This window comes from Stylophora pistillata, chromosome 14 (assembly GCF_964205215.1).
Source record: "Stylophora pistillata chromosome 14, jaStyPist1.2, whole genome shotgun sequence".
Taxonomy (NCBI): Eukaryota; Metazoa; Cnidaria; class Anthozoa; order Scleractinia; family Pocilloporidae; genus Stylophora; species Stylophora pistillata.
The window spans coordinates 10,653,574-10,668,132 of NC_142532.1; the positions used below are offsets into that span (position 1 = coordinate 10,653,574).

The following is a 14,559-nucleotide window of genomic DNA, read 5'->3' on the forward strand; positions in this document are numbered from 1 at the left end:
CCCCTCTCCTGCTTCTATTAATTATTAGTTATTTTGGTTAGGCAGGAGATGTTAAAGAACCCACCCATGAGATAACTGTGATGTGGTCTGACCTCTTAACTGGGAATTGGGGGAGTGTGGTCTTGTCATTGTTAATGCGGGATCCACTGTAATTGGCTAAAGCTGTTACAGTAGTGGTCTCCCTGCCTGAGATAATTAGGCAAAGCTACAGCATAAATTAACAAAAGTATCTACTTCCCCCACGACAGGTCAGGCAAATACTATTTAAAGTGTACCTTGACAAAGCAACTGGAGTGGATGGTGCATCTGCAAGGGTACTAAGGAAGTGTACTGCAAGACCCAATAGCTCTACCTTTTAACTTTTTGTTAACATGAGGGAAAGTATCTTCCTAAAGAAAAAGTTGAATATCACTCCTGTATTTAAAGAAGACTTTACGACACGCGGTGAGAACAACCACTTTTTGTCTGAATAACAGCTGCACATAGTTAGAACTTCCACTTTTTGTCTAAATAAAAGTTGCCCCATGGTCTGGCCATGGTCACCACACACAGAAAGAAGTATCACCAAGTTAGAGAGAACTCAGACAAGAGCCACCAGGCTTTTTCTGGAAAGCAACAACGATTAAAATTTTGACACCCACAAAGTCTAACTGGACTTGTTATATATGAGAGAAATTTCCTGCTTGTTGCGTTTCTTTCATGAAGACCTTAATGGGTGTATTAACAAAGCTTTATCTAAACTAATCCTATTTTTTTAAAAGATTTAGGAGGTGCTCCCTTGGATTGCTATATTAAGTGCAGCTACTACAACAGTATCATGTACAAGCAGAATATTCAACCATTGTCAGTGAAGAGTGCAACAAGTATTTCTGGTTTTATGAAGGGGGTGAGTGTCTTTTAACATTCAACCAATGGATAATTTTTTTAGCATAAATAATAAAGTGTTGTCCTTTTTAATGGATTTCTTTTCTGTTGGTAAGAATATTGATGGTTTGCCTGATTCTTTTGCTGACCATCCATCTAACAAGGTAGGATAACAATAATAACAATTTAAAGTCATTCACATTTCACTTGGTGGATATGCTACAACTGGGAAGGGAACCATACACATATCGTTCATTCTTTTGTTGTAGGCTAAGCTCAAGATAACTTTTTAGTTACACAGGCTTCAATTGCAAAGATACAGAAGATTAACTCCCTAGGTCAGGATGAAAGGATCAAACTAAAAAACCCTATTTATGCATCTCAGTTTGTATCTCTGAATGTCCATGTATCTGATAACAATTTACCACTTGTCCAGCAGTTTTGATCGCATGCAAATACCATTTTCTATAAAATTTTCAAAATCAAAGTCTTAGAATAAGGTTCTTACAAAAAGGCCTGGAAAGATCAGAAGGAGAAATTATATCTAAACACAGCCCAACAATTTATCCTACTCAGCTATGAAGTTGAATTAATTCTCCAGTTGTCAAACATATCAGGGTGTCAGGCTTCAGCAGCTCAAGTTATATTCTTTAAGCTCTATGTAACTACTTTCCTTGCAAATCAATTAAGAAGCTCTGCAAGTACCTGGTATTTTTGCTACACCAAATTTTACTATATTACACCAGAGATGTAAAAGAAAGACTTCAAAGAAAACTATAAGTGGTTACCTATGAGCTACACCTTACCTAATGAAAATGAAGACATATGTCCAAGTTCTTTCGGCCAATGGTAAGGCAAGCAGCAGTAGGCTAGATCAAGTAGTGGATCACCCAGAGTTGACAACTCCCAGTCTAACACAGCACTCACACATAACTGAAAAGATGGTTGATACAGTGTACATTTGGTATCAACAGCTTAGTCAGAACCTCTATTGTTTTTCAGAATTCAAAATGTTTCATAGGATGCACTGAGAAATTCAGCTGAACTGTTGCCTATTTCTCATAGTTGACATCTAACTGCTTTCATAAAGTCAATAAAGGTGACAAAATTACCACTCCAACTTATCCTATTGACAAACAAAGACTAGTATTATAATTAATGTTGTGAAGTGTAATTCTGGTTAATCTGTTGCTTCTTGCAGCCAAACATGTTTGACTCACATTGAGAAGTTAATAACCTAGATCATGCTAATGTGTGTGTGATACAGGTGGCAATATGACGAGATAGTCCTAATGTATAGTGACAGAGGTTCTTAGACATGTCAAGGAGATTGGATGGTGGGATCAAACATTCCAGGCAAGTTAGTATAACCATATAATTCCCACTTCAGAGACAAATAGGGTGAGGTTCTAGCCCCAGTTGTACTTTAACAAATCAACGAAGAAAGGATTTTGGGTGCACAGCCAATTAATTCTCAATGCCCACTGTATCATCAAAGCTTCACTTCCTCACTCACTCTGCTAAGGAATAACCTTCCAGTAGTACAGAAACTCTTGCATAGTTGCTAATTAATGTATTAAAGGTAATCGCACTTCCCTTACATGTACATAAAACACCACAATTATCAAAACTTACTCAAGGTGTGTCAATTAATATAAAAGGATGCAAATTTTACTTCTTAACTTAACCTGTTGTTAACATGCAATGAAAGTACAAACCTTGCCAGGATCAAAAATCAAATTGTCCAGTCTAAAATCCCCGTGAACTAGAACTAAATGAAAAATTAAACCAAAGAATATAAGTTATAATTTTAACATGCCACTTCTGATGGCAATTCAACGATTACTTTTTTCAACTAAAATTAATTAATCAAAAAGGCTGGGATGCAACCTATACATGCGTGTGGCCTACCCTGCCAGTAAACCAAATAACATGAAATGGTCAAACAAGTCAAAACAATTCAAAACAATTCAACCAGTGAAAATCAGTCCAAATGATGCAACCAGTTTCAATTTCTAACTATCAGAAGATAAAATGGCCCAATCAGTTAAAATATTCTAAGTCAGCAAAATGCATCAAGTGATAAAAATGATCTCACTAGCCAAGTGGTCCAGCAGGTTAAAAGAGTATAACTAAATAAAATGCTCCAACAGGTCTAAATGATCTAACTAGACAAAATGGCCAAACCCATTACAATGGCTTAAACAATTAATTTAAAAGGGTTTTATAAATCAAATGTTCCAAACAGTAAACATGTTTCAACACGCTACAATGATCTAACTAGTTAAAAAGGTCCAACTGATCAAAATGACCATGCACGTTAAAATGGTCTAGCTATATAAATTACTCCAACAGGGCGAATTTGTGAAACTGGATTTAATGGTCCAACTGATTGAAATGAGCTAACCTGTCAAAATTATGTAGCAACACAAAATGGTCCTACTACTCAAATGACTCAACCAGTGAAAAATAGTCCAACTAGTTAAAATGATGCAACCAGTTAAAATAGTCTATCTAAAAAAAATGGACTATCTAGATAACATGGTCTATCTGATTCAAATGGTTTTACTGCATAAGTTAGTCCAACAGGTCTAAATGGTCTAATGAAATAAACTGGTCCAACTGATTAAAATGAGCTAACCAATAAAGATATGGTAAATAGATAAAATGGTCCAACTTGTCAAAATGACTCAACCAGTCAATATGTTCTAACAGGCTACAATGATCTAATTACATATAAAATGGTCCAACTAGTCAAAAAGACTAAACCAGTGAAAAACGGTCTCACTTGACAAAATGATCTGTTTGATTGAAATGGTCTAACTACATAATTTGGTCTAATATATGAAACGAAATCAAATATTCCAACTGATAGAAATGAGCTAACCAGTTAAAATGGTATAACTAGATAAATGGTCCAAATAGTCAAAAGGACTCTACTGATTAAAACCATCCAACTAAATGATGAGGTTTAACCACTCAAATTGATCTAATTAACTGGGAAAAATGGTCCTACTAATTAGTATGGCAAAACCCATTATATATACATAATACAATATAATTAAATTATCAGTAGTCCAACAGGTCTAAATGATCAAACTAAAATTAATTAGACCATGCCCAAAATAAAAATCTTTCTTCTTGTTTTTTGCTTAGTTCAGATAATTAACGTACTATTAAATCAAACTGATTTGACCAGACTTGTTTAAGTTGTGCTGTTCTTGCCCATTATAAAACTGAAAATTTTATCTTTCTTTTATTTGTTTATCTACATCTGTGTAAAGGAATTATTAATTAAGGAAATAATTGGTTGAAAGAAGATAAAACAAATAGATCTACAGCTGAGTAATAAACCTTCCAAAGCCGTGATGAGTTGTTGGGTACTGTGTGATGAGATGTCCGCATTGAGTATTATGGTACTAGCGTACTAGCACACTAAACAAATGAAGAACAAGCCATAAGGAGATGTCCCTACCAAGTACTACAGTACTAACGTACTAAACAGATGAGCAAGAAGCCATGATGAGATGTCCGTACTGAGCACTAAGGTACTAATGTACTAAGCAGACGAGTAACAAGCTGTGATGACCTGTCCACACCAAGTAGTAAGGTACTAATTATAAGGTACTAAACAAATGAATAACGAGCCACTATGAGATGCCTGTACCGAGTATTAGTACTAACCTACTAATGTACTAAACAGATGAGCAACAAGCCACAATGAGATGTCCGTACTGAGTACTAAGGTGCTAATGTACTAAACAAATAAATAACAAGCCGTGATGTGATGTCCACACCAAGTACCACAGTACTAGCGTACTAAACAGGTGAGCAACAAGCCACCATAAGATGTCCATACTGACTACTTAAAGGTACTCAGGGATGTAGTTACAGTTTTTAACAGGCAGGAATCTAGCAATGATAGGTGGGTATTTGGGTTGAAGGCCCACTCTAGCATACCTTTGGCATGCTCAACCTGGGGGAGTCTGGGGGCATGCTCCCCTGCGAAATTTTGAAAAGGCATACTCTCGGAGATGCTTTTTCCTTGATTTTGGGGGCAAAATCTAGGGCATTCAGGACAGACTTTTATCAGGTAACAGATACTGTAAAAACCCAGCGATACTGCACAACAAAACATCTAATAAGATAATTATATCTATATATCGAATCATTTAATTCCAAAACTTTGCAAGTGCAATTTTAACGGTACTCTGTTTCTTAATGATGCAAACTGCCCTAAGCAAAGTTCCTCTGTACTCTCAGGGAGAGATGAAACAGAAAATGTTCGAGGCTGACACCACACTATATTACCTCTCGTGGGATAAGAACGATTAGTGTATTTAACATCTCAAACTTTGTTAGGTTCTCTTAGGTAACATACTCAAGCTAGTCATCTGATAAAGTGAACACTTGGTCGAAATGGCTATTTTTAAGCTGACCTCAAAAACCCGAATCATTACACCACTTTAGAGTCTTCCAGAAAAGACCTTTGAGGTTCTGAATTGAAAAAAATACCAGGAAACAAGACATTTTTATGAAATATTAATTTGAGAGGAGGATAGTGCCAGGAATTTTAACGTGGTCCAAATTAAGGCTGATCCTTTTTCCCAAAAAGATATGTTTTCAAACAGAGATACTGGTTGACAGGCAATAACTATTCCAAAACAGTAGGAGGGGACATACATTTCTTTAGTAAAATGAATATACATAGGGATGCAGTGTCACTAAGAAGATGGTGGGATCTCATTCTTATTCTGTGATAAAATTAAATGAGAAGTTGCAAAACGATAATTTCGCCGAACTGTCCAGGACACGAGATTTTTCAATTCTGAGGAATTATAGTTTCACTGTCTCATACCTAATATATAGCTGCCTCAACATTCTCTCCAGTCAGTTCCCTGGGTTCCATGATCAATATGGTTTATGGTGCCTCAGACTCCAACCTTCTATAATACAGAATTTTTTGGACCGGTGTTTGAAAAGGAAGTTTATGTCCAAGAATGTAGGTATCGGGGATTTGCTAGAGAAGGCGGACAAGGCACTCTACAAGAAAAGATCAAATGACTCCAAATGCCCGTTTTTCCAATTTTTACCTAAGGAAAAGAACATGAGGTACAATCTTAGAAATATGTCAGTCTCTGTCCCTAGAATCCACACTGAAAGGTTTAAGAACGTTTTTAGTAATAGGATAATTTTTAAATATGACATGTAATAGTTTCCCTTGTGAGTTTATGTTGTAACTTAGGATATGTGATTTTATCTTAAGAAATAAAGATTATGTTATGTTAGGTTATGTTATAATAAGGAGAAAACTTCAACAAGATGCTTGTTCCAAGACAACTTTTTCTGTGGCATTCCTTGAGTAAACTATACTGGGACTGTAATTACTACACCAAAGAGAACACGTTTTATGTGATAAATTTTGGCTTCAAAAGGTATAACAGATTACAGCATTTTTCTCAGCGTTCGTTAAACATTGCGCTTTTCCTTGGGAGGAGAAACCATATTATGCATAATTATCGTAGTGGTATGTCTTCTTTTTCTTACACTTGAGTGAGCAACTGATAGGAATGAGTTGAATCCTGGTCCAGTCACTAGCGCCTGTTGTTTCATGAATTGTCCCGTTCATGGATGTTCCTCTCTAACTCTTTAGGTGGCTAACATTGTGAATGCACTATTCTTGTGTTCATGTTTTTCATTATACATTCCTACGAGCCGAGAAATTTTGATGTTTTGGTTCTTTTGACAATCATGTGATAGCATTTGGCAGTAAAGCAGAAAGGACGTAAAGTCTTCCAACACAAACCATGCCAACTTTCAGATTTCTTTTAAAAATAAAAAAAATTCTAAACAATAGACAATGAAAGATCAAACAGCTTCTACTGACGTTGCAACAGAGAGCAGCGCTTCATTGGAAGCTATCATTTCGGATGATAAAATTCCTAGTCGAAATGGGCACTGCAAATGCAAATGTTGAGGACAAAAAAAAAAACAAACACAGAGACTAGTTCAATATTGGTTAAACTGGTTAAAATTTTTTTTTTTTTTTTTTTTCCAAAAGGGAGTAACGAACGGGACGTGAGTACCCATGCAAGGAAACTCCCTACAGAATAAAAAATAAATAAGTATTACAAAGTTTTAAGTCAGTGCGAACGAGTTCTATGGCAGGAACAGTCTATAAACACTGACCAGGTACACGGTTGGTCAATATCGAAAACATTTGCTAATAAATTAAAATAGTGATTAGTGACAAAGTTCTTAAAGGATGAAAGAGTACCTAAGGAAGACGGAGGAGCTACTTTACACATAATATTCCACAGTTTTGTAATTCTATTAAAATATGAGGCCTTAAATAAAGATGTTTTACAGGACTGAGTTTTCAGCAGTAATTCCGGATTAAAACAGTTTCTTGTGCGGTTGTGGGGAACAAAATTAACAAAGTTGTTAACGTCAATAGGCGATATTCCATACAGACAGTTATAAAAAAATATTAAGTCTTTGATCTCTCGGTCATAACAAAGAGGCAACATATTCAACTTAATTAAGCGTTCTTTGTAAGAGGATTCGTGCAGTCTTTCCTTTAATATCCATCTGGTTGCTCTGCGCTGCACGCGTTCTATTTTAAGCTTTAAGTATATGTGATGCGGTGACCAGACAACGGTGGCATAAGACAGTTGAGATTTCACAATGGATAAGTAGAGTGATCGACGGACATGGTCAAACAAGCTGAATTGGTTGAACAGCTTACATTGGTCAAACTAGCTGAGATGGCTCAAACTGACAAAATGCATAAACTAGCTTAGTCTAACTAGCTAAATAATTATTGGTCAAATGAACTGAGATGGTTTGTGTTTAATAATCCCAGATTATACAAGGGACCTTAGGTCCTGAAGTATAAGATAGATTATACGAGAAACAAGTCATGAGACGGAATGTAACAATGCAATGCAGGCCTGACTAGCTGAAATAAATCAAACCGACGAAACCTACAAACTAGCTGAATTGGCTAAGTAGTTAAAATGGTCAAACTAGCTAAAATCGTCTATTTATTTATTTATTTATTTATTTATTTAATCGCTTTCACCATACTTTCAATACTAAAAGGACTAAAATATACATGTGAACAAGACACAGAAGAGAACGGAGGACAAGGGTGCGGGACACACAACAGAGTGGGGCTCCAAATTAAGTGTGCCCTTACGAGAAATACAAAAATACTAACTATGTAAAAAATAGACAGTGTAAAAAGTATATAAAAAAGTATATAACATAATAAAAGAAAAAACGAAAACGATAGGAATAAATCTCTCATGCGGCCGATAGAAAGTCCTAATAGCAGCAGTTACCAACTAAGAGAAGATCATGCGACCTACTGCATTTGCAGCAGATCGACTTCCAGGTGTTGAAGTTAGTGACGTCATAGTTTATACGAAAAGCAGCCAAATAGCGTTGGAGTACGTGAGATTTAAACTGATTGAGAGAACCAATAATACGAGTGGATACAGGTAAGGTATTCCAGAGTTTAGCGACACGATTAAAGTAATTAAATTGAAAAAGCTTTGTACGGCACTTAGGAATTAGTACGTCTTGATCAGAGCTATGACGAGTAAGACAGGTGCCTTTGGGCCTGACATAATCAGCTATGGGTAAGGTGTAGTGGTGAGCGTGACACTTGAAATAGAAAATTAAGTCTTTCACTTCACGCCAGTTTGTCTGAACCAACAAAAATGCAGAAGCAAGCTAAATTGGTTGAATTGTATAAAATGGTCACACAAGATGAAATTATTCCACTGGGTAACATGCAACAACTAACTGAATTGGTTCAACTGGATAAAATGGTCACACAAGCTAAAATGATTCAAGAAGTTGAAAAATACAAACTAGCTGAATTGGTTATAATTTCGTTGAAATAGGCAAACTTGCAAAAATGTTTCAAATTAACAAAATGCACAAACTAGCTCAACTAGTTTTACTGGCTTAATTGGTCAAACCAGGTGAGATAGCTGAACTTGGCAATACACAAAACCTTACTTAATTGGCTCAACTGGTAAAAATGGTCAAAAGAGCTCAAAGGGTTCAACTGGTTGAAATCGTAAAACAAGCTAAAATGGTTCAACTAAATAAAACGCACAAACTAGCTGAATAGGCTCAACTGGCTACGGTGGTCAAAGTAGCTGAATAGCTTTAACTGAAAAAAAAACCCAAACTAGCTTAATTGGTTCAACTGGAGAAAACAAAAAAAAAACAACAAATGACAATAAAAAATTACACCAAACAGCTTCTACTGAAGTCGCAACTGACCGCAGCACTTTGTTGAAAGCTATCATTTCGAAATGGGCACTGCAAATGTAAACGTAGTGGAGAGGTGGGGTTTGCCACTTATGCACATGGTAGGAGCTGGAGAGAAGGCATTCCTTTTCAAATCATGTGGAACACTGAACTCGTTTCATTTCCTCTGCCAAAACATTTCAGATCTTTAGGTATTTTCCTCAAAAAGGTCTTTTAACAATCTCATTCTATGGAGTCTTACAGCTTCTTCTTCAGTGAAATCTTTCTTTAACCCCATTGGGTGGTGCCTGCATTAAGATGTTTTGGTTCACTTGAAACTTTTGTGCAAAATTCTAGAATCGATTCCTCTTTCAAATCTGTTGTTCTACGCAAGTGCCTAAAAAGGTTATTTCTGTGCTCAAGCTCACAAGTGCATGATTGAACAATATCACAAAGACATTCTAATTTTGTAATTGCTCAGCAATTCGGTAGGTTGCGATTGGTAATTGTTAGATGTTGATGGACATCAAATATTTCTGAGAAGGACATTAGGATGATTTGCGGTGTTGACCCTTTTTTGCGATGTTGGAGTCTATCTTTTTGTCAAGGAAAGTGGTTCGAGGACATATTCGAACATCATATATCCACTTTGGAACCGCAGCAATTTCCATCATGTTGTAGTAGTTGGATCTTCAAAGTTGAATTATACCCCAAGTTCTGAGACCTGTTATAAAAACATTGCACTTTTTCTTTTCTTGTCACATTCCTTCGACTAGCGGATTCGAAGAGGAATCCATATTCTCGAATCGAGCCAAACAGTGCTGTACTTGTAGTTATGGGAAAGCGCAAATATAGATTTGATCTGTTGAGTCTATCTTTTAGTCGAGGGCAGAGGGTCAAGGCTTCATGTCAAGGGTTAGGATACTTTATTTTCCTAATTTTTTTTTATTATTAAAGAAAAATGAAATCGAATTTACTAAAATAATTAAGAATTAATAAAAAAAGCCAATTTTTTTTAGATAAGGATTGCAGGTGGACAATAAATCTTTTTATACGTGGACATTGCCCTCAAATATAGCGGGTGGGGGAAGGGTAAGATAGTGAAGAGCACGTGGACATCCCACTTCGTTTTTAAACACCTGATTAGTTTTCAAAGAATCCACAGAAAGCTCAGATTTGATCGTAGATCTGATTAGTTTCCCGTGTTACGTTTTGCCGCAATAAATTGGTAACAAAAAACACCTCGGGGAGTCATGAGGAATATCTGGTCGCAATTTCCCCGTGTCAGTGATTAACTCCTTTGTTTGCGAAACATATTTGCACTTTGCCAGATATTTAAGCAGTATTTTTGCTCGATTCGAGAATATGGATTCTTCTTCGAATCCAAGAGTTGAAGAAATGTGACAGAAAAAGAAAGAGTCCAATGTTTTATATATATTAACTGGTTTCACAACTTGGGGTGTAATCCAACTGTCAAGATCTAACCACTACAACGCGACAGAAATTTCTGTGGTTCTAAAGTGGATACGTAATATTCAAATATCAATTTTTAGTTCTCTTTCACAGAATCTAACTTTTGCCCGGGCTAAAAACTAAGACCACTTAATTTACCCTTAAATTTCACCTAAAACTCTGTGGCAGGGATTAGACAGGAGATAATTTGACAGATTAGACCTGTTTTGGTTACAATTTCTCTTAATATTTCAACTGATTCGATTTTAGGGGTCTTAGTTTTTGTAATCTCGAAAACTAAGACGGGTCTTAGGTCTAAGGTCTTAGTTTTTGTAACACCCCGAATTCGGCCTGACCTTCGGGGTCAGTTAGCTAATGTTTATTAAAGATTAACTCGGATTTATTGCTTACTTTGTTTTACCAAAATCTACTTTCTAAAAAGGTCAAAGAGTAAACTGCAACTCATAAATGGTTTATTTCACCGAAAACCATAGGTTTGAGATCACCACACCACTGCGTGCGAGTTGTTCTCCAGTGCATTACCGCATTGAAAAAAAAGTCAACACCGCAAACCGCGACGTTTATCGATACACTCCGTTTATCACAGACTAAATCAAATGTTCAATTTCCTGGCATACACGAAAAGAACAGCTTCAATGACTGTATGCATTGCTGCCACACTCATGTTCACCTTACTAATTGTTTTCCTTGATGATTCCCAGACTGCATTACCCGAGTCTAATAGGTTCGAGTCCTTTAATCGAACACTAGTTAGTATGTTGTGACATGCAGTCCTTTAATCGAACGCTAGTACGCAGGCATGCAAGTCATTCATGCTCATTCCAGAGGTGTAGTTAGTGCGCTAGTACTTTGGTATGGTATCCAGTTGTTTCATACCCATGAATCTTTCGTACCCAGACGATTCATACTCAGGCTCAAACGTCTCGTACCCACATTTGATCAGTTCATACCCAGCCCTCTGGTCGATTCGTACCCAACAAATTAAGACGCACACTCGCATGCGCAAGGTGTGTGATCTCATTTGTTATATTGTTGAACTTTACTTAACAGTAAAAGTGTCAGTGGTCCGCATAAGGCGCTCGGTGATAATGGGCAAAATATATTAGGATAAGTCAGCTGGGGAACTAGGTCACGATTTTTCAAGGGTAAGATAACTTTTCAACGTTACTATGATTTAGAAATTAGCTTTTTCACTGAGTAGAATAGGTACGTTTAGTCGTAGACGCTGCATAGTTCTTGGCAAAATATATTAGGATGGGTCAACTAGGTCACAATTTTTCAAGAGTATTGACTAAAAGATAACTTTTCAAAGTTTCTGTGATTACAAATTAGTTCTTTTTGTGATTACTGGGATAAATGAAATAAATGTTTATGTTTGTTTTAAACATTTTGTGCCATAATTTGTTGGGTACGAATCGACCAGAGGGTGAGGTACGAACTGATCGAAAGTGGGTATGAAACGTCTGAGCCTGGGTACGAATCATCTGGGTATGAATCATCTGGGTACGAAAGATCCATGGGTACGAAACAACTGGTAAGCTTTGGTATGCTAGTGACATGCAGTCCTTTAATCAAACACTAGTACAAAAGGACGCAGGTCACTCATGGTTGTTGGAGAAGTGGAGTTAGTACGCTAGGTACTATGGCACACTAGTGACATACAGTTTGTAGTGCATTGATCTCCATAACAACCATATCACACCATATGCTGTACAATAGTTACATTGTGTGACAACTGCATGCTGTAAAACTACTATTCCTGAGTACCTATAAATTGTAATATATAAAAGAATAACCACGAATTTATCTGTTAAAAAGAGCGAAGGGCTACCTTGACCTCCACTGCAGAAAATTGTTATTTAATGCGCTTATTAAGCCCGTCTTTGAATATTGCTGTTCGGTTTGGGGTAACGCCCCTAATGACCAATTGTTAAGAATACTTAAAGTGCAGAAACATTGTAGTAGGTTAATATTAGATGCTAGTTTTCACAATAACTCTGTTCAAATGTTCCAGAAACTACAATGGATGCCAATTGATGATGTGATACGCATGAAGAAATTGTACATGATGTTCAAAATTGTGAACTGAGAGTGTTCACATTATTTTACAAGCTATAGAACTTATGTAAAAAACACCCATTCTTATAATACACGAGCTTCTTTCCATGATCTAGCCGTGCCAAAATGTTGCTCCAACGCAGGCCTTCGAACATTTCATGCCAGTGCCACTTACTTATGGAACCATCTGGACGACAAATTTAAAACTTTTACAGATGAAAGCAACTTAAAGAAACTTTTAGTGAACAATTTTTTACAAAGAAATTCAGATCGTGAACATTCTACTATCTCTAGAACGTTTTGAATATATTTATGTGCATGCTGTTCTTGATAATCTAGTTTTTAAAATTCTTTTTAATACAGCCCACGATGTAAACTACTGGGTTACCAGTAATTGTGTTAGCTATTAAAGTTTATTATTATAATTATTAAAGGGGGAATTACACATATGAAAGGGACGAGAGTACTTATCATTGGAAACCTTAAATGACAACTCTACACACTGGTGATGAGGATGGTGAACAACCTCTAAGTGCAGACAACGTAGAAGACATCCCAGTGCAGCCAGAATAAGAACCTTCAGCACATCCCGCTGATGAGACAGAGCCAGAACCGGCAGAACTGAACGAATCCTCAGACGAGATGGAACGTTCTCTACCAGCGCCAACACCCTTCAATGCTGACGCTTCAGACCCCTACACGGAGTGGAAGCATTGGATAAATGCTATCGAAATCTACACGATTGCCTCAGGCCTTGCGACCAAACCAGATAACGTTCAACGGGCCACACTGTTGCACTGCCTTGGACCAGCGGTTCAACATATCTTCAACACGCTGCCAGGAGAGTACGAAAAGTATGATGATGTCAAAGCCGCCCTTCATGGGTACTTCGCTCCAAAGAGGAACGTTGTCACAGAGCGCTACAAGTTCAGATCACGAGCACAGAGGTCGGACAAGCCGATCGACACATATCTGACTTCCCTAAGAGAACTCACAAAATCCTGCGACTTTGGTGCATTGGAGGAAGAGATGATTCGAAACCAGATAGTTGAAAAGTGCCACTCCAGAACACTGAAGCAGAAACTGTTGCAGCAAGAGAGCCTTGATCTGTCCAAAACCATGAAGATTGTGCGGAGTGAAGAGACCACCTCACAAGAAGCTCTTCTTCTGTCTAATGGAAGCAAAGAAAATCCAATCCGAATTGACCACGTGGCATACGGATCAAAACCATCGAAAACACCTCCGAAATTACACATGTGTTATCAGCGCAGTGGAACGGATGGCCACAATGCAAGCGAGTGTGGTGCGATAAACTCCAGATGCAACTCGTGCAAGAAAGTAGGACACCTACAAAAAGTCATGCGGGGTCGCGCTCTGCTTAGTACACTAGTACAAAGGTACGCAAGTCATTCATGCTCGTTTGAGAAGTGTAGTCAGTATGCTAGTACTGGCACGCTAGTGTCATGCAGTCCTTTATCAAATGCTAGTACGTAGGTACACGAGTCATTCATGCTCGTTTGAGAAGTGCAGTTAGTATGCTAGTACTGATGAATAAACAAAATACTAGAGGAGAGTGTGCTTAATAGGTACTGTTAGTACTGTAGTACTGATGAATGCTGTTAGTACTGTAGTACTGATGAATAAGCAAAAATCTATAGCAAAGCATTCCCATAATACAATACAATACAATACACTCCCCTGGTGGGGCTTTTTGGTAACAATGCAATTAAAAACCATATAAACATACCTACTCAAGAATTAATCATATAAGTGTTATCACTACATACTATACAATATGCACATTTCAAGTTAAAGTTATAATAAATTAAAATACTAATAAGGTACCACAAACACTATCACAACGTGCTACTTAAAAGGCCAGTAATCAATTTGTTT

At 37.0% G+C, this 14,559-nt stretch overlaps 1 protein-coding gene across 6 annotated transcripts in view; it reads right to left on the reverse strand.

The window, feature by feature from the left end:
• Nucleotides 1-14,559, reverse strand: part of LOC111332566 (acyl-CoA dehydrogenase family member 11) — a 135,719-nt gene that overhangs the window by 88,557 nt on the left and 32,603 nt on the right. For 5 of the 6 annotated variants that reach the window (XM_022937924.2, XM_088744372.1, XM_088744371.1 and 2 more), the window contains 2 exons: nucleotides 2,583-2,635; nucleotides 1,671-1,797 (listed from right to left, as the gene is read on the reverse strand). The exons of the other annotated variant lie outside the window; for it this stretch is intronic. In XM_022937924.2, the coding sequence (XP_022793659.2) occupies nucleotides 1,671-1,797; nucleotides 2,583-2,635 (180 nt within the window). The remainder of the gene's footprint in view (nucleotides 1-1,670; nucleotides 1,798-2,582; nucleotides 2,636-14,559) is intronic. 6 annotated transcript variants of the gene reach the window in all.